Source organism: Euleptes europaea, chromosome 8, assembly GCF_029931775.1.
Source record: "Euleptes europaea isolate rEulEur1 chromosome 8, rEulEur1.hap1, whole genome shotgun sequence".
NCBI lineage: Eukaryota > Metazoa > Chordata > Lepidosauria > Squamata > Sphaerodactylidae > Euleptes > Euleptes europaea.
In genome coordinates this window covers 98,702,414-98,723,067 of record NC_079319.1, presented here as the reverse complement: position 1 = coordinate 98,723,067, position 20,654 = coordinate 98,702,414, and the positions used below count along the sequence as shown (strand labels likewise).

General features: G+C 47.0%; 1 protein-coding gene across 1 annotated transcript in view; it reads left to right on the top strand.

The window, feature by feature from the left end:
- KDSR (3-ketodihydrosphingosine reductase) overlaps window positions 1–11,316 on the top strand; it is a 33,351-nt gene extending 22,035 nt beyond the window's left edge. The window contains exons 7-10 of the mRNA XM_056854992.1: window positions 2,349–2,432; window positions 6,734–6,817; window positions 8,434–8,535; window positions 11,115–11,316. Coding sequence (XP_056710970.1) covers window positions 2,349–2,432; window positions 6,734–6,817; window positions 8,434–8,535; window positions 11,115–11,225 — 381 coding nt within the window. The 3' untranslated portion in view covers window positions 11,226–11,316. The remainder of the gene's footprint in view (window positions 1–2,348; window positions 2,433–6,733; window positions 6,818–8,433; window positions 8,536–11,114) is intronic.
- The last annotated feature ends 9,338 nt before the right edge of the window (window positions 11,317–20,654 follow it).

Sequence of the window (20,654 nt, the reverse complement as noted above, 5' to 3'; positions counted from 1 at the left end):
GTTTCAACACGTATTCCAAAGCAGTCACAGAACCGCCATCTGACCACGTGGTCTAAGGGTGAGAGATGCTACGTAGAGATGGTCCAGGCACCTTGCTGTAGAGCTTGGGCCAACGCAGTTAGCAGATCTAGGTCAGTAGCACATTACTAGGTGCTGAAGTCAGTCTACTTAAGCAGGGTAGTCCAGGTTTGGGGCCGTAACAGATCTGTATAGTACCACCCAGAACAAACAATTCCTTCAAGTATTACTGCAGAGAAGGACCCAGAAGCTGCTTTATACTAAATGTCCCTTGGTCCATCAAAGTCAGTATTGTCTACTCAAACCTTGTTTCTTCTGATGACATGGGAAGGCAGAATACTATGGCACAATCCCACAGCTTTCAAAATGACCAAATGGAGGATTCAACCATCTTTCCCTCAACTCTAGATGTCCAGGTCATTATCCACAACTGAAAGGTTTCTATAAGGCAGTCTTACAAGGCAAAGTGGAAAAGTTTCTCTGCCTATGCCGTCTCATGCGACCTTGCTCCTTCTTCATCACCTGTGGAGTACATTTTTTGTTTGTGTGTTAAGTGCCATCAGGTTGCTTCTGTCTTATGGCGACCCTATAAATTTATGACCTCTAAAACGTCCTAGCTTTGCTCACGTCTTGCAAACTGAAGGCTTTGACTTTATAGTCAATCCATCTCATGTTGGGTCTGCCTCTTTTCCTACTGTCTTTAACTTGTCCTAGCATTATTGTCTTCTCCAGCAAGTCTTGTCTTCTCATAATGGGACCAAAGTACAATAGCCTCAGTTTAGTCATTTTAGCTTCAAGGGAGAGTTCAGGCTTGATTTGATCTAGAACTCGCTTATTTGTCTTTTTGGCGGTCCACAGGATCCGTAAAACTCTGCTCCAACACCACATTTCAAATCAGTCAACTTTCTTCTTTTCAGCTTTCTTCATTGTCCAACTTTCACACCAATACATAGTAATGGGGGAATACTGTGGCTTGAATTATCTTGACCCAGGTTACCAGACTACATTTTACAGTTTCAAAAATCTGGATTGGCCTTTTTCCCCCTCTTTAGATGTAAACCTGGCTGCCACCTTAATTTGGAGGTTTCATTAATGGATAAACCTTGCCATGTCTAATTCTAACTCCTTACATTCAAAATGACATTCAAAGCCGTAAAGAGAGCCAGTGTGGTGCAGTGGTTAAGAGCAGCAGACTCTAATCTGAAGAACCAAGCTCGATTCCCCACTCCTCCACATGAAGCCTGCTGGGTGAGCTTGGGCTAGTCACAGTTCTCTTTGAATTCTCTCAGCCCCACCTACCTCACAATGTGTCTGTTGTGGGGAGAAGAAGAGAAGGAGATTGTAAGCTGGTTTGATTCTCCTTAAAAGGTAGAGAAAATCAGCATATAAAAACCAACTCCTCCTCCTCCTTCAAATTGTGTTCCCTCAGGCCTGACCCAACCTGCAGTGTTTGCCACCAAAACTGGGTTCTTTACCTAGCCCTCTCTCTTTTTTTACATAGTTGTTGGCTCTTTCCACCTTTTCCGTGAGGTCTTCTTCCCCATTTTCCTCCTCCTGCCCTAAGGAGAGGCGCTGGGAGTTCTCCATACTCTATACACAACATCCAAAGGGTCCTGTCATTCTACAGTAACAGAACCAAAGTCCTAATAAAGACAATCTGTTAATTGGTTATAGTGGCTCTCAGACAAAACAGTTGTCAAAATGGATAGCCTTCCTATGTTCACCGGTTAGTAAGCCAGCTACCTTTTGCTACCTTCAAAGCCAAACTCTCCAAGAGCAGTGGTCACTTCCTCTGCATTCCTCAAAGGGGTTTCAGTATAAGAAATTTGTCACCTGGGCTCAGGCCTCTTCCAATTTTGTGCTAAGTTCTGGAGGGGGAATTCTAAAGGATGCCAGTTTTCAGCCAGGCTGTTCATCACGCTGCCTTTTCCTGAGGTGATACCGACACCCACCCTCCCCTCCAGCCAGTTCAGGTTATGGGTCCACGTACTTGCCAGGCCTGAGCTTGACAGCTGTTTTAACTGTTCGATTTGTAGAGTTACCGTTTATTTGTAGAGTTGCTTACAATACTCAAGGGCATATAGTACATTGTTTTCCTTGGGTTACTTATTTTGGAGGGGAGATACTTACGCATTAGATATAAACAAAGTAACAGTCCTGAAAATGTGGATTTGTGTATAGTTAAGCGCATACTTTGGAGAATTGTACCTTTTAAACTGTTATGTGAGTATACCTCTTGACAGCAAATTATGCACATATTTGCATGTCACACTTCATATTCATCGTGCCATTTTTGCATTGTGAACTAAATATTTTTCTTGCCAAACTAGGTAAAGCCCTATAACGTCTATATAACAGTTGCCTATCCTCCAGATACAGACACACCTGGCTTCGCAGAAGAAAATAAGACAAAGGTAACACGTTGATTCCTTTTAAACGTTCTATACTTACAAGCAGGGGACCTGCAAGGACTTGCAGGTGGCATTTCATTCCCCCCTATCTCTCTCTGTTTGCTTTCCCTTTCCTGAAAACTCCCATAACTTCTCCCCTTTTTCTGCTTCCTTCTCTCCTTTCCACCCCCTAACCAACCTGGCTTCTATCTGCCGCCCTCCGCCCCCCCCCCTCCGGTCTTCAGCTTGCCTTCCTTCCCCCTCCCTGGCAGCCTCTCCCCCAATAAACCTGGTGGCCCAGTTGCATGGGGCCGGCTGAGCAGCGATCTGCAAGGACTTGCAGGGACACTTCACATTGTTCTGCATAATCCTCCCCACGCTATTTTCCCTTTCCCTTATCCTAGCAACTCCCATATCCTCACCTTTCTGTGCTCTCCTCTGTCCTTCACACCCAATCTACGTTTACCTTCACCCCCCTTATTTATTTACTTCATTTATATACTGCCTTCCTCCACAATGGGGAACCAGTGCATCTTACATCATTCTCCTTGCTTCCATTTTATCGTCACAACAACCTTGTGGGTAGATTTGGCTGAGATTGTGTAAATAGCCCAAGGTCACCTAGTGATTTTCCACAGCAGAATGCCTCTCCCTCTTTCTTTTTGGAGCGGTGGACTCTGATCTGGAGAATCGGGTTTGATTCCCCACTCCTCCACATGAGTGGCGAAGGCTAATCTGGTGAACTGGATTTGTTTCCCCACTCCTACACACCAAGCCAGCTGGGTGACCTTGGGTCACACTCTCTCAGCTCCACCTACCTCACAGGGTGTCTGTTGTGGGGAGGGGAAGGGAAGGTGATTGTAAGCTGGTTTGATTCTTCCTTAAGTGGTAGAGAAAGTTGGCATATAAAAACCAACCCTTCTTCCTGCTTTTTCTCCTTCCCCATCCACCAGCCAACCTACCTTTATCTACCCACTCCAAAGGAAAACTATGGCCCAATAGCATGGTCTGGTTGCCAGGGCTGGCCTGGGTGCACAGTGTGGAATCTGCAAGGACTTGCAAAGGGGACCCGTTCTCCCATCTTAACTTTCCCCCAGGTGGGGGAGGAAGCTATTGGCCCACCAGGAGGTTTCCAGTGCTCTTAATAATCAATCTTGGCCCTGTCTCTGAGTTAAGTTATGCTGAGAATGTGTAACTGGCCCCAAGTCACCAAGTGAGTTGAACATTAGCAAGCAGCCAGACCTAGGTGAGTCATGCAAGTCATGGGATGTCAAGTCACCTCAATGAATCCTCCATCAAAGACCAAAATAGTCCTGAAAAGAGCCTTGTTCCCTCCTCCTGCCTTTTACTGGCAGAAATTAAGCCTATTGTAGTTGCCTAGCAACAGCCACTGGCATCCATTTTTTAAAACTGCAGGTGCTCCTTTTATCATTTTGAGGTTTTATAATCCCCTGTGGATTTTTGTGTGTTTGTTTTTGTAGATTTTTCTGCAAATCTGGGGCACTTTTCGGGTTTGTTGAAAGATCCAACTTTGGCCCTTCATGGGTGCCATCTCCAGGTTTAAGTATCCTCAGATTTGACCGACTTCACTATTAGAATATAAGTGGGGACCCGCAATAAACTTGTAGGGAGGGGTCAAAGATATTTATTATGGTCAACGACCAGCAAATACAGCAAAAATAGGGAGGGGTCATTCCTCTACCCTTGCTCCCTTCCCTCACCCCACATTCTCCCCTCACCCTATCTATGTCAGTCTTCTCCCCACTCTTTCTCCTCCCAAACCCTACTGGGGCAGTCCTCTCTTACCTCCCTTTCTTCTCTCACCCCTTGTATGTCAATCTCCCCCACCCCTTCTCAATATGCCCCCTTTTCTCTCCTCCTCCCTCAGACAATATCCCTCCCCCCCTTTCTTACTCCCACTTTGGGAGCCGTGGCATCGGCCAAAGGGCCCCAGAAGCCCCACGACAGTAAGTACTCTGCCTGGGCAGATAATGTTTTTGTTTTGGGTGGGGGGTATAAACCACCCCAATGTATTTTTTAAAGTTTTAAGATTTTTCTGCAAACCTAAGGAGTACCCCAAGTTTGGAGAAAAACCTCCTTTCTGTCTGTGTGGCATTTTCTTCCCCTGACATCTGACCAGATCAAGGGGCAACTTAAAATATTACAGTACAGTATCTTCCCGCCAACTGTATGAAATAAGTTAGAATTGCCAAAAGCTTCAATGGCTATGAGTTTTATGGATGAGTAGAAATTTGAGCCTGAATTTCGTGTGCTCCAAAGCAGGGCTTTGTCCAGCTGATCACTTCTGATATTGGGGGAGGCTGTTAAAATATCTTAAGTGGGGCAGGTGTTTAAAGCGGAATTACAAGCTGCTTAATTTGAAAGCCCTGTGTTCTGAAGCGGTAGCTGGCTCCACATTCATCCTTTGTGTGTCTTGTGTTGCACAAAACTGCCTCTGTCTTCCTCTTGTTAATCTCTTATTGTACTACCTTGAGCCTTTTGACAAAGGTGATTCTATTGATCATTCTGCTGCAGCAGGAAAAGTTGAAACATTACATCTAATTAAAATGGTCCTATGGAGTGTCTTCAGGTTGCTCTTAACACCTCATATGTTGGTCTTTCTCCTTTCATCTAAATGTGCATTTTGCATAACTGGTTAGCAGCAGGGTGTGTTTGTGTTAAGTGCCGTCAAGTCGCTTCCGACTCATGGCAACCCTATGAGCAGCAGGGTAGCCTGCTTATTTTTCCTGAGCCATCTCCCTGTTATCCCGTTTTTCTTGTATTGCTCCTCATCGCTGGAGTTATTTCATTAACTGTCTTCTTCCACATTAATGCTTTGGCATCTGGTTTTTCAAACCGTAGTTCACAGTGAAAAGCAACTTCTCATAATTCCAGGTTGTATTTTGCTCAGTGCATATGTTGTAGCAAAACAGGCCTTGCAGCATCTAGCAGGCTGGCCCTGGTCCTGGCCACAAGACCTCTGTGAGGGTGTTCATCTCTCCAGTTTTGTTCCACCCCACCCCGCTCGCAGCACCCATAGGAATCTTTTTCACATCCACCAGCAGGATATGAATTAAAGACATACTTGCTGGGTAACCTGAAACCCAGACCCTCTGGGTCTGTTTTGTGAGATCCTTTTCTTCACGTTAATGATTCCCCCTCCCTACACACATACTCCAAACCACTGTTGATATAGACAGAGCTTTGGAAATCTTGCTTATTACAGCAATTCTTACCTGGGCAGGGATCTCCCTGCCCTCCCTTTGTACCTTGGTAATTGCGCTCCTTTCTCAGTGTGACAGTTGTTCAGGGCCGAATTGGCCATGTGAACAATATCATTAAAGTAAAGGTAATTTTGCTCCAAGTCAGGCTTTTGTTGGATGCTGGGACCAACCACAGTTCATTCTGAGACCCCTAGGGATCATCTTAGCCTTAAAGTAATCTGCTAGCGGATAACCACAGAGCACCAGTTTCAACATAGGACCCCGTGCCTGGAGACATTCTAGGAAAGCTCCCAGACCTTTGGCTTGGGAGAGCTATGAGATAGAGCTGCTATCTGAGCCTTTCAGATGTGCAGCAGGAGGCCCACAAATTCCCCTGCCTCTTGTATCATCTGCACACACCAGCACAGATCTTGCTGCAATAGCAGCTGCTTCCTCTGCTGCCCACCACGTCCCCTGTATTGGGGGCAGCAGAGCAAGGGCCATTTTAAATGCTGTGATTTTCATACTCTTTCTATTCAAATTTCTGCATAGCTTCTCCATTGCATGATTTGCCTGTGCTTTTTTCCCCAGGAAGGGGAATAGAGACTTCAGTTTTACAAAATTAATCAATGTTCACCAAACCCTCAAAAAGTTTACCCTGCTCGGTTTTTAAAAAAATAATTTCAACTTCCAGAAAAGAGAGCTTTAAGGTAAAAATGGCCTAACGATTAAAAAATAGTTTTAAACTTTTATGACAACCGTTTTTCATATCATTGCTATAGAATTGGCTGCTTCTATAATTCAGCAAGGAGATTCACCATACCAAATCCTACATGTATATCGGATCAATTATATCAATATATAAGTAATAAAACCTGTAAAAGTAAAACACTAAAGTCATGCCTTGGCATGCAGGGTGGCTGTATTATATTTCATCACAACTATAAGATGCTGAGTTGCTTTTGAAGTACAGATATTGGTTTGTAGAAAAATAATTGGTGATGGTTTTGTGATGCCAACTGGTATATTTAGCAGCCCTAGATTATGTGAAGTAATTGGGAGGGTGTGGTCTCTGCTGTTATATGTGGTATAACCATGTGTTTGTAATTGCTTTTATTCAAGCTTTTAGAGACCAGACTTATTTCAGAAGCATCACCTATTTGCAAGCCTGATTATGTTGCTAAAATCATCATTAAAGATGCCATCGTAAGTAAAATACTGCTTACATTGATTGATTGATGTGGTATACTAGTTTGCAGCAGTAAACTGGTTAGATATGAAACACTGCAGTATTTATCACTTTTTCTTTCATTAAATACTGGAATCTTTCTACCATAGCTTTAGTTGTTGGGGGCGGGGAGAGTTGTACATATGCAGCATTCGTGTACAAAATGCCTTGCAGGGCATCCTGGGTACAAATGTGTCTGTGCCCCCTATGAGCTTGCCATCTAATAGTCCATGGGGCAGATTAATAAAGATGCAAAGGTGGAAAGGGCTGGACGTGGAGAAATGGAGTAAATATTCTAATAAACAATCCATTTTTATTTTCTTCAGACAAGCAGAGTCCTTGGCAATTAGTCACAATTGTTCTTCCCCTGAATAACTTGCTTGCTTTGAAAGGTGGTTTGATTTGGGGGGAGGAGAGGTGGGACCAGGCTTTACATTCTGTTGGCGTTACTGTTTTTCAAATGGTGCCTGGTGCTTTAGGAAATGTGTTTTAGGTATAATCTACAGGTGTTAGGTGTAATCTATATTTTAACAATCTGTGCGTACGGCATTACACCTCTTTGGGATGATAGACTTGAGGGGACACTCTTGTGTCTGTGTGAAGTATCAGAATTAATCAATCGGTGGGGCCAGCAGCGAGCAGAAAGCCGAGGAGGGTCCTGGTGCCACGGGAGGAGTGCGCTGGCTCAAAGATTTCGGAATAGTTAAGCTGATGTTGGGCAGCTTAATTACAGGAATGTCTGTTGAATGATAGAAATGGCTCGATTTATGCTCAACTCACGGGCCCTGTTACTTTCTATACTACCAGAAAATCAAAGGATTTTAACTTCCTTTACTGTTTAAAGGTTTAATGGCCACTTTTTAACACTGACTGCTAGACCAAAACTGTTTTATTGGTTCACAGCCTAATTGTGTCACTGTTGCCACAGTGTTGCAATCAGACTTCAGTCGATCTCCGCACTGGGCCAGCTGGCTTACGAAGTATTCTGGACTATTGCGCTGCTCGGCACCTTCCATTTTTAATGACATTAACAAATGTGCGGTTTCCTCTTCATCTGTTTTGGGGGCGGGGGTGCACCCTCACTCTGTGCGTGTGTTTGTCCTCTCACGCGGTGGACTTTGGGGGCCCCAATGAGATTCTTGTCTAAGTGGGGATTTGAATCTAGTTCTCTTCTTAGTCAGTTAACTGTTCTGGCTCTCAGGAAACTGATGTCGGCTGAGTGTGGCTGAATAACAATTTGCTTTCAGTCACTGGATACAGCTTGCCAAATCTGAGCCCTTCTAAACCCTGCTGATTTTAAGATGGGGTGGTTTAAGCATGCCCTCAAGTGTTTGTTTTTTACTGGTGTTCTATCAATATTTCATTAAAACTCCTTTTCCCTGTGGAGAGCGGCCGTGAGGAGTCATGGTGGCAACCTTGGCGCTGGATAGCAGCCATCTTTCTTTTTGAGAAGAGGAGTCATGGTGGCAACCTTGGCACTGTTGGGCAAGGGCAGCTGTGCTTCTGTTGGATCCCTGTGCTTCTTGGCATAGGCACAAATCCTGTTCTGTGTGGACTCATTCAATAACCAATTGATTTATTTTACTCCACCCAGCAAGGAAAGTTCAGCAGTTCCGTCGGCACTGATGGCCACATGTTGAATGTCTTAACGAGTGGAATGTCGCCAATGAGCTCTCTTGGTGAAGCCCTAGAGACGGTAAGGCAAGCATCAGATTTAACCACTTCGGGTCTGTTTGGTTTTTCTAGCTCTGCTTTGGAATATTCAGCTCCTGGGGGCAATAGAGTTAAGAGCCGTGGTGGTGAGACGGGGAAATTAAATATTCCAGGTGTAGGAAGCATGAGGAGGACTGATCTCGTCAGATCTCAGAAGCTAAGCAGGGTCAGCCCTAGTTAGTATTTGGATGGGAGACCACCAAGGAATACTAGGGTTGCTGTGCAGAGGAAGGCACTGGCAAACCACCTCTGTTGGTCTCTTGCCATGAAAACCCCAAAAAGGGGTCGCCATAAGTCGGCTGCGACTTGACGGCACTTTACACACACAGGAAGCATGAACGATCATTTCTCATAATTTTACAGGATAAACCAAATGTACTTTACTCTGCCTTCCAAATGTACTTTACTGTGCTTTTTTGTGAAGTTGAGAAGGCAGTGAGTCATATAATTTTTCAGATTCACTGACTTCCTGTTTGATAATTCCCCGCCCCCCCCCCCCCGGAGCGTATTTTCAGAAAATAGCTCTTGCTTCAATTGGGGGGGGTAGGGGAATTGGCTTACCCCTTTTTAGGCTGTATTGTAAACACTGGTATGCTTTAGCAAGGGTGAATCCATGCATTTATGTTTACTTGCTTCTGCACATTCCTACATAATTTCCCATACACCAAAGTAAAGAGTCTGGAGACCATAATGTATGACTAAAATATTTGTCTTGGTGGTTGGAGCAAGGGCGTCAAACATGTGGCCCAGGGGCCTGATCAGCCCCCTTGAGAGCTCTTACCCAGCCCGCAAGCACCTGGGGAAAAGGCTAGAGGCTGCTGGGGAGAAGGACGGGGTCAGCTTAGTTTTTAACCAGCTGACGTGCTGTGCTCAAAACTCAGCTGGCCACTCCAGAGTGACCGTGGGCCAGCTGGGGTGGGGTGGGGAGTGACACAGGCTTGCCGTTGGCAGGGAGAGACTTCCCTCTGGTTTGCAGCCTGCTTTTAAAAGGAGAGCACACCGAACGGCACTCGCCTTGACAGTGTGTACAGTTGGCCTGTTTTCTTTTCTCCCACCTGGAGCTTGGTTTCACAGGACAAGAGGCGCTTCCGTTCTTGAAAGAGGGTGAGCTGGAGAGGGTGTGTGGGGCAGGGTTTCCTTGTTTCTACTTATTGGTGGAGGCATCTTGGGCTGTGGTGAGGATCCTCGTGAGTAGAGTAGAACTGCTGCTCTTACTCATGAGTGGAACAGATGAGCAAGGGCAGGGCTCGGTCCAGGCAGAAACTGTTGGTTCTGGCAGGGAGGAAGGCTTCTGTTGCTGCCTGCCTGCTTGCCTCTTTCATGGAGAACTCTGTGTGTTGGGGTGTGTGTGTGTGCGCAAAACAGGGCTTGGAGGTGTGCTGCTCTTGCTCACAAGTAGAATGGCTGACTTCACTCACAAGCAACTCTTTGTTGCAGTGTGATGCTGTGCTCAAGGATACATTTTCTGAAGTTGGGATTAGCAAATTTTACCAATTTCAGGCTCCGAATTACCCCCAATTTAAGGCTTTTGCTGCTAAAATTTTGTCTGTGTTTGGGACAACATATGTGTGTGGACACCTCTTCTCTGTAATGAATCAAAATAAATCAAAAGTATGTTCTCAGACACACCTGAAAAGCATATTAAAAATTGCTACAGCACATACTTTGACTCCAAAGAGTAAGAGGTGTCAATTATCAAAGACTGTTAAATAAAAGAAAATACTATTAAGAGTGTGGTTGTTTTAAACATGTTTGTATTTTAAGTAATAATAATATCATCAGTTGGCTTTGTCGGTGTCTTCCATAAAGTTTGTATCTCTAGTACCTGGCATTAAATTTTTTGGCGCACGGTGGCCCGGCCTGACCAAGTGACATTCATGTCATATCTGACCCTCATGAGTTCGACACTCCTGGGTTAGAACGTCAAGCTAGGACCTGGGAAAAACAGGTTTGAATCTCTACTCTGTCGTGGAACCTTGCTGGGTGTCCTTGAGCCGGGCACACGCTCTCAGACACTTTCTGCCTAACCTACCTCACATGGTCGTTGTGAGGATAAATGGAGAACAATATAAGCCACTTTGAGTCTCCACTGGGGAGAAAGGGCAGGTATAAGTGAAGTAATAAAAATGAAAACATTGCATGATTTAGAACAGTGAACCCCTAGTCCTTCTGTTCCTCTTACTTTTAAGAGCAAGGAGATGGGCAGCCTCTCTGCAACTGACTTCCCATCTTGAATATGTTGGGCCTGACCTTTGCATCTCAACCTGGGTGTAGTCCACCTGCAAAACTGTTTCATGTTGATAACCAGTAGAAAAAGTTACCATGGAGCAGGAAGAAAAGTTTGTTCCCTCTTTTAAGTAGAAACTAAAACATATCCATTTAAATGGTAGAAATGAAAGAAAAGCAACTCTTCGTTTTGGGCACATTGTAGTAGACTTGTTTCTGTTTTTGAGAAAGCCATTGATCGCATAGGGAAGTGTATTAAGAATAATATTTTAAGGACTCTGCTGGTAAAAACATGTTGAGTAAATTGGCTGTTTTTTCCTCCCTCTCAACTTCCAGGTCATTTGTATGGGCTTTTTTCGCCTCCTTGGCCAGTACTATATAGCAAGCTTTGACAGCATAGTTCGCCGCTGCATGATACAAAAGGAGAAATCTGAAAAAACAGACTGAATGTGAGCATTACTTAAAAAGTTAATTTGCTGCTAAATGGGACTCCCTCTCTGGCCTCTATAAGCCTCCTATGAATAGACGGTGTACATGAAAGAAGGAGTGATCCCCTGTAGTGCAAGAAGGAAACCAACGTATAGCGCTAGAAAATGAGGTAATGCAAAAGCGCTAATGAAGAAGACTGCGCCCCCCCCCGTGCTTTGAAGTAATATGCAGATTATTGCCTTAGAAATGAGCCTTTTTGGAGAACTTCAGTGGGCCTCTTTGTTTTCCATCTAGACCTTCACTGATGGCCCCCTTCGTTAGCCGTGGTAAAGGACTGATTTAGTGACGTGTATCTTAATCTGATTCTGATGTGTTCTGTGACTTCCCACATAACTGTCCCACCCCAGATTTCATAAGGAGGGACGAGGTGCTTACCAGGGGAATCGGCTGTGTGTGGGGGCTGCTCTGCACACAGGCCGCTTGTGTGAGTGGGGGTTGGTCAACTCACAGTGGAAGTAGCCCAGCTTGAGTTTCAGAGCTAGCGGAAAATGGTACTAAAACACAGTATGTGGCTTTGACGTAGGAGAGCTTTTTAAGTGAGCATCCCTCCCCTCAAAATCTGAGGTGTTACGAAGTTTGAATGAAAGGACAGTGCCATTTCGCAGAATAAACATTTGAAATGCCCTTAAGAATGAAACCCTGGAGATTTTGATGTTTCCTCCTACCAGGTCTTTAGGGTCTTGTTTAACACTGTATATTTTGACTTATCATTTCCACTCCTGATGGTACAGAGTAACTTTTGTGAAGTACTTCTCATATTGTATTAACCAAGCACTATATTATATAATATATGGAAGTCCTTGATGGCAGAACTTTTACCTGTATGTTCCTAAATTCTCAGTGTAGGACCAATGAAGTATGCTTTTAGCAATTGTATGTCTTAAATGAAGGATATTTTCTTCACTGAGCAATACTAGGAGAGTATTTCTGTCCATGATAAAGGAAATCCAATTTAAGCAACGCAGTTAGAAGTGTTTTGTAAATGTCTTCATTATCTGTAACTTTATGTTTGTCTCTGTCAGCTGTGTAAGAGCTTTACGCTGCTGTTTTTCAGGCTTTAGAAATACAAATGAGCCAGCCAAATACTAGGTTTTATTACAATTAAATGTAGCTCAAGGAAGTGTTGGGGTCCTTTGGTGGCAGTGTAAGTTTCAAGACTGTCCTTACTGTGTTAATCCCCAGATATCAGTTCCACTAATTGCACACAATCTGGGCTTATAAAAAAGCCAGTGATACTAGCATTTACTTCCCCTCTACACAAGTGAAGACTGGTTCCTATTTGGCTCTAGATTTCATGTACCCCCAGTGCCAGTTCCTAATGAGAATTCCTGCTAATGTGAGGGTCTCTGTCTTTGTGTCTCTGCTTTCCATCACCTGCTGTGTTATCAGTGAACTCGTAAAAGCAGTTCACACCTTCTGGTCTCAGGCGCCAGGCCTGATGGCCCATGTATCTTCCCCCCCCCCCGCTGTTCTTCCTGCCAGTACTCCCTCAGGCCGATGCGGCCTTGGAAGTGTGATAGCCGCCCAGACTTCCTGGGATCTGTCTGATGTTTTGTATTATGCCAAGCTTGTAACTTCCCATAACAATAAGTGTGAACCCCAGTGCCCCAGTGCCCTGGAGTCAATATATTCTGTAAACCCGTATAGCCCCTCACTTGCAACTTTCTACCTGTGCCTGTCTCATCTCCTGAAGGCTTCAATAAATCGATTGTTTCTGTATCAACGTCTGAGCAACTGATTTGGAGAAGCAAACTCAGAGAGGGGAATCTCTCACATTAAGTTGCAAGTCCTTGCCTCTCGGACTGCAGCTGTACCGCTTTGGACAGAATGTCAGCCGACGAGGACACCACCCCTAACCCCGATGCCCCCAAGGAACCGGACGAGCCGGAGAAGCCGGACCCTAAAGAGGAGGGAGCCAAGCCAAAGAAACCGAAGGGTCGCGCCCCCGACCAAGATCGGGACGGACGTCCCCGGGGGCTCACTTATTGGCTGGACTCTCCCAAGGGCTGGTCGCTCTCGCGGACTGCGGCGAAGGATCGCCGGTTGGCCTTCCCCAGCACGGGACTCGAAGGGGACCCGGCCCGCAAAGAGGCCCTCATGGAGGAAGAACGAAAACAGTGGCAGGAAGACCGCCGGGCTATGCAGGAGCAGATGGAGATCATGCAACGCGTAATGGGTGAGATGGCCACGACCCTAGATGCGCTGAAATTGCAACCTCCAGCCGGTGCTCCCCCAGACGGGGCGCCAGTAGTTCCGCCCGCAACCCCTGCCCCCCCGGCCCGTCGGGACCTGAAAGTCACGTATGACGGGTCGGGAGACCAGTTGACCTTTTTTATGGTCCAAGTAGACATTTTTATGCGGGAACAAGGCCGAACCTTCGTTTCTGAGGAGTCCCGGGTGCAGTACGTGGCTTCCTTACTGCAAGGGGAGGCGGCTGCCTGGATGGTGTTGCAGTATGAACTCCGCTCGCCGGTGCTGCGAACCCTGGACGAGTTCATGGTAGCACTCCGAAACCGTTTTGAGGACCCGACTCTAGGTGAGCGGGCTAAAGCCTCCCTGATGCAACTGCGCCAAGGGACTAAGTCGGTGGCGCAGTATGCAAGTGAGTTCCAGTCACTGGCTAGCCGAATTCTGGACTGGAGTGAGGCTACCTTGGTACAATGTTTCAGGGAGGGTCTCAACCCAGACCTCCAACATTGGGCCTTCATGCAAGGGAACCCCCCGGATGTGGAAGGTTGGGTTCGCCATGCTGCTGACATCGAGAATCGCAAACAACTCCTGAACTTGTCCAAGCAACGGATTGGGCGAGACCCCAGGCCCCGGGGTGACCGTGGCCGGGAACTCCGGCAAGGGGGTGGCGGGGTCCTCTCGGCCGCGGAACGCCGCAAGCGGTTCGAGGCCGGCGTCTGCCTGATCTGCGGGGGAAAGGGTCACTTTGCATCGCAATGCCCCTCTCGCTCAGGCCGTCCGACCCCTCCCCGCCAAACCCAGGCCGAGCCGACGAAACCGGCCGCCGACAGCCAGCCTCGCCGCAGAAGTGGACCACTGAGCCGGCGCTCCGGCGCACCCTCCGCTCTCCACGCACGTCCCCAGGATGGGGCATCCGACTCTACGGTCCCATCGGGGTCCCGGATTACAAATACCGTCTTTGATTCGGACGGCTCCCCGGAGGCCACTACCCCGTCCCCCTCTTCCAGCGAGGAGGAAGAGTGGGAACAGCCGGCAAAAAACGCCGTCGGTCTGCTGTAGAGGGGGCTCCGCAGCAGACCGTCCCTATCGTTGTGCAAGGAGCTCCACCGATGGTAAGCGCCCAAGAGGACAATGTATTTGTGCGTGTCCATCTGTCCCTACCCAAAGGGGGTCCCCCGTTAGAGGTCCCCGCGTTGGTCGACTCGGGGTGTGCCCGCACCATGATAAATGAGGAAACTGCCAAGAAGTTGGGTGTCCGGCGCAAGCGGCTTCCGGGACCCCTCCGTTTTTCCCAAATGGACGGGAGTGACTTTAAACGGGGCCCGGTGACCCACAGAACTGCAGCCGTGATTATGTCCGTGGGGGAACATTGGGAACGGTTGTATTTCACTATCGCCCCTATTGTAACCCCTGTGGTGTTAGGGATGAACTGGTTAAGGGGGCACAATCCCTCCATTGATTGGGTTAAACGGGTGCTTTCCTTCCCCGAAAACCCCTGTGGGTTGCATGACAAGGAACGGGTACTCAGGACTCCAGCCGCCGCACTGGTAGGGTCCCCCGCCCCAGTCTCTCCTCAATTACCCTCTGAGTACTCGCAATTTACTGATGTTTTTGATGTTAGAGAGTGCGACGAACTGCCTCCCCACAGAGAAACGGACTGTGCCATCGAGATTGTAGGGGAAGGCAAACTGTCTAAGGGAAAGGTTTACCCCATGAGCCCTAGTGAAAAGACAGTGTTGCGAGACTATCTGGATGTCAATCTGGCGAGGGGTTTCATACGCCCCTCCAAGGCTCCTTATTCAGCCCCAGCTTTCTTTGTAAAGAAAAAGACGGGAGATTTAAGACTGTGTATTGACTTTCGCAGACTGAACGCAGTCACCCAGTCTAATGCTTACCCCCTCCCTCTTATTCCTGACCTTCTAGCACAATTAAAGGAGGGCCGAATCTTCACCAAACTGGACTTGGTAGAAGCCTACCACCGCATTCGCATCAAAGAAGGAGATGAACCCAAAACGGCCTTTTCCAGTTGTTTTGGGATGTTTGAGTACCTAGTCATGCCGTTCGGACTTTCGGGGGCTCCGAGTGTCTTTATGCAATTAATTAATGAGGTTTTGCATGATTTACTGTTTCGGGGGGTGGTGGTATTTCTCGATGACATCCTTATTTACTCTGAAACCATGGAAGACCATGTGCGCCTAGTGCGAGAGGTGCTCCAGCGGCTGCGGGAGCACAAACTGTATGCTAAGGTGTCCAAATGTGAATTCCACCAACCCTCCATTACATTTCTGGGGTATGTGATCTCCCACCAAGGGTTGGAAATGGACCCCGCCAAGGTCCAGGCAGTGCGGGACTGGGAACCCCCCACTACCCGCCGCCAACTTCAGCAGTTTTTGGGGTTTGCCAATTTTTACCGGAACTTCATTCCTAACTTTGCCCAAGTTGCGCTTCCCCTCACTGCCCTGTTGCGTACCAAGGACAAGGGGGCTAGCGCCGCGCTTCCCTCAGCCCGTTTGCAATGGTCCCCCCAGTGCCAGCTAGCTTTTGAACGTTTGAAGCTACTTTTTTCATCCGAACCCGTTTTGGCTCACCCAGATTGCACCAAGCCTTTTGTGGTGCAAGTGGATGCCTCGGATGTAGCCATGGGCGGGGCCCTATTGCAGAGGGATGAGGGGGGACGGTTGAGACCATGCGCCTACTTCTCCAAGAAGTTTTCCCAGTCTGAAATCAACTGGGCCATTTGGGAGAAGGAGGCAGCAGCGGTCAAACATGCCCTTACCATATGGCGACACTTCTTGGAAGGGGCCGAACTGCCATTCGAAGTGTGTACCGATCACAAGAATCTTGAGGCCCTCAAGGGGGCTAGAAAACTCAATGCCAAACAGGTTCGGTGGGCCCAATTTTTCGCTAAGTTCCGGTTCACTCTCAGACATGTCCCTGGCAAAGAAAATGCCCTAGCCGACGCTTTGTCACGACTTCCCCAGTATCGCAACGATTTCGATCGCCCAGTCGACTCCCTGTTCACTCCCGAGCAGCGAGGGGAAGTTCCTAGCTTAGCCGTCACCACCCGGTCCCAAGCCCGACCACCGGAGACCCCCCCTACACTCAAAGGCATCCCGGAAGCCTTCCAACAGCGACTCCGGGACGCCTCCTTGCAGGAGGAGGAGCATCATCTCCTCCCCACTGGTCTGGAACGTACCAACACTTGGTGGGTGCAAGGGGGGAAACTGTACGTCCCCTCCTCTCTTCGCAAGGAAGTATTGGGACTTGTACATGGTGCCAGGCTAGCGGGTCATTTTGGTTTCATAAAAACGCTTCACCTGGTTCGAAGACAATTCTGGTGGCCCGGTATGAGATCTGATGTAGAGTTGTATGTGCGCAGCTGCCCCACCTGCGCCACAGCCAAGAAACGGATGGGAAAACCCCCAGGGCTTCTCAAACCGCTTGAGAGCCCCTCCCGTCCCTGGGAAGTCATCGCCATGGATTTTATCACCGACCTACCTCCGAGTCGGGGAAAAACGGTTCTTTGGGTTATCACAGACCTCTTTTCCAAACAGGTTCACTTCGTTCCATGTGCAGGCCTTCCTTCAGCCCAGGGCTTAGCTAAACTGTTCATCACACACGTCCTCAGGCTACACTCGATCCCGAGGAAGGTCCTCTCCGACCGGGGGGTCCAGTTTGTTGCCAAATTCTGGCGGGCCTTCCTAAAGTTAATGGGAGTGGAAGAGCAGGGCCTTTCTTCCGCCTATCACCCCCAAACGGATGGTCAAACAGAACGAGTAAATGCGGTGGTAGAATGTTATTTGCGTTGCTATGTAAATTTCCACCAGGACGACTGGGTCGACCTGCTGCCATTTGCCGAATATGCGTATAACAATGCGCCTCATTCCTCTACCGGCTTTAGTCCCTTCCAAGTTATATACGGGACGGATTTCGGCCCTTTCGGTTCTGCCCCCGTCTCGCCAGAGCTCCAGTCTACCCCTGACCTTCAGGAGTGGATTCAGGTGGTTAAATCCACCTGGCCATGGTTGCTCAAAAATCTGGAAAGGGCAAAAAGCAAGTACAAGGAACAAGCAGACAAACACCGGTCTCCGGGATGGGAACTCAAGGTGGGGGAGCAAGTCTATCTGTCCACCAAAAACCTCCGCTCTCTTCGCCCCTGCAAAAAACTGAGCGACCGTTATGTGGGACCTTTCCCCATTACCAGAGTAATCAACGAGGTTACTGTGGAACTGGACCTCCCAAAAACTCTGAAAGGAGTCCATCCAGTCTTTCATATAAGCCTCCTCAAACCCTATGTGGCAGCCCCCCAGTTCCACCCCCCTCCCGCACACGAGATTCCTACCGTAGTAGGAGGGGACACCCATTTGGAAATATCCAAGGTTTTAGACTCCAAATGGAAGAAAGGGAAACTGTTTTACTTTGTTCGCTGGAAAAACCTTGGCTCCGCTCATGACGAATGGGTGGCCGCACCCCACATGGCGGCTCCTCGCTTAGTCCGGGAATTCCACCTTGCTTATCCCGATAAGCCTCGTCCTCTCGGGGACCCCGGGGGGGGGGCCTTAAGGGGGGCAGAATGTGAGGGTCTCTGTCTTTGTGTCTCTGCTTTCCATCACCTGCTGTGTTATCAGTGAACTCGTAAAAGCAGTTCACACCTTCTGGTCTCAGGCGCCAGGCCTGATGGCCCATGTATCTTCCCCCCCCCCGCTGTTCTTCCTGCCAGTACTCCCTCAGGCCGATGCGGCCTTGGAAGTGTGATAGCCGCCCAGACTTCCTGGGATCTGTCTGATGTTTTGTATTATGCCAAGCTTGTAACTTCCCATAACAATAAGTGTGAACCCCAGTGCCCCAGTGCCCTGGAGTCAATATATTCTGTAAACCCGTATAGCCCCTCACTTGCAACTTTCTACCTGTGCCTGTCTCATCTCCTGAAGGCTTCAATAAATCGATTGTTTCTGTATCAACGTCTGAGCAACTGATTTGGAGAAGCAAACTCAGAGAGGGGAATCTCTCACAGCTAAGCCCTGACATTATTTAAGTGCCTAAGATTAATCCTTCTTGCAACAGTCTCAACTTTTATGTTTTTTTTAGTAGGGACACACTTCTGTGAACTGGAGGCCCCTCCCCTTCAGCAGTTTCTTTACAAAAAATAAAAGTAGTTGAATTCTAAAAAAACATTTTATTAAAAAAAAAAGATGTCCTCTTGAGAGCATCCTTTGGGGTCAGATCATCCCCACCAACTTCAATTAGTAAGTCTTCCAAACGTTAACAGATTTTTAGATTCTTCTAGCTGGTGCCGTTTACATTGCTCATCAGAGAGGTTCCGAGCGGCACCTGTTCACTTCTGGGTTCTGGTGCCCAAGCATTGGATTTCCAAATGCTGTGTAAGCGAACCTGTATATGGCCAACTTTAACTGGATGTGCTTGAGCTGTTCAGGCGCTTTGAGAGACTCTGTCAAGGACTGTGCAGTTGGCCTTGGTGGCTTGTGCCCTGCTGCCATCTAAAGCTGACGGGCGCGGGAAGTTCTCAGTGCCCTTGCAGTGAGCAGCTGAAGGATTCAGAAGCACCTAAGACATTTTCAAACAGCCAACCATCGCACTGGAATCGGCAGCTTTGCATGTACTCCTTAGAACGTTTTCATGAAGTAGCTGTCCTTGCCTGCTGCATCGAACATGATTCATGCATACACTTGGAATGATTTTCTACAGCTCTAGACTATTCTAATTGTTTAACCAATTAGCTGGGTCAAATTCTGAAACACTTTAAAGCTAGTCAGAAATGCCAGATACTTTAAGGAACCACTCAGACATTGCTTTTCACCACCATTTAGAGTTAGCTGCTTTGCATGTTTAATTTTAATGGGAGAAAGCTAAGGACATTTAACTCTCACACTGAAATCAACAGGACTTAAGCATGCTTATCTCACCAGATCATATCCTTGGTTGTTTCTTTGCTTATCACATTTCTGTTTTGCGCCAACTCTAAATGGTAAACTTAGTCTAATGCTATTTAGCATTTTGGTTCATGTTCAGATTTAATAGTGTACTAAAGAAAAAGAAGGAAAAGAGTAATTATCCTAAAACTGTTGACTGTGAAACATTAGGTACTTTTTAATGTTAATATTGAACACGGCTAAAACCCATAGCCCATTTATGGTTGTTGCTTAACAGTTCTGTGCCAGGATTATAAATGTCAATATTTTGTATTTGACAAAATAAACTGGGGAGAAAGTTGTATTTAAATTCTTCTGAATATCTCTTTAAAACGGATTCAGATTACCATTCTGTGGTCCTGCTGTGTGAATTTCTCACAGTATTATCCTCAAACACTTTTGAAATTTCTGGTCTTCTTTACAAGTTAAAGAATTATTACAAACCTAAGAGAAGTAGTTTCTAGAAACTCACCACAAAATTAATAATCCAAGAAATAGATTTAGGATGCAAGGTAGAATGAACAGGTAATGGAGTTTGCGCATAGCATGGGTAAATAATTCCAGTGTCTCATTGGTAGTATATACTTGGAACAAGTCCCACTGATCTTAGAAGGTGAATCGTAGAATTGAGCGGTTAGCAGACCATTCCATATGGGGGTTGTGTTGCATCATTTTGTTGTTGGGGTGAATGCAGGGTCAAGGCCAGACTCTGAAAGGCAAATAGCAGAACGAGTATAAAGAAGATAAGGGGTGGAGAAGCTGGAACGGGAGAGCCTCCAACGCAGTACTAGAAGCATAAACCAATACCAGTTAGCAGCAGGACACATGAAAAAGCACTGATGGAAACACAAGATAAGCATTCTGATGCAACCAGCTTTTTTAGATGCTTCCTGAGCGTTTCAAAAGATGCCGCAACTTTCAAAGGCATTCACTCCCTGCCTGTAAACAGAGACGAGGAATATGAATGCAATAGAGAGGGGTGGGCAATCTGGGGAAGAAATCCTGAGCAGAAGATGTTTAACTCTTATTTGTGACAATAATGTGGCAAGGAGGATAAGGAAGGGCATTCAAGGGAAACAGAGTAGAATCCTACTCCTGGGTTTAAAGATAACTGGCAGATACAAACGGAAGGAGAGATAGTCCCATGATAGTCCAATGCAGCCGTCAAGTTGGCTGGGAATTCCATCTTTTAAGAAACTGTACTTCAGTTATACCTCGCTGGGGGTATAGCCGATAAGATGATACAAGGTAAAGCATTAGAAGCATT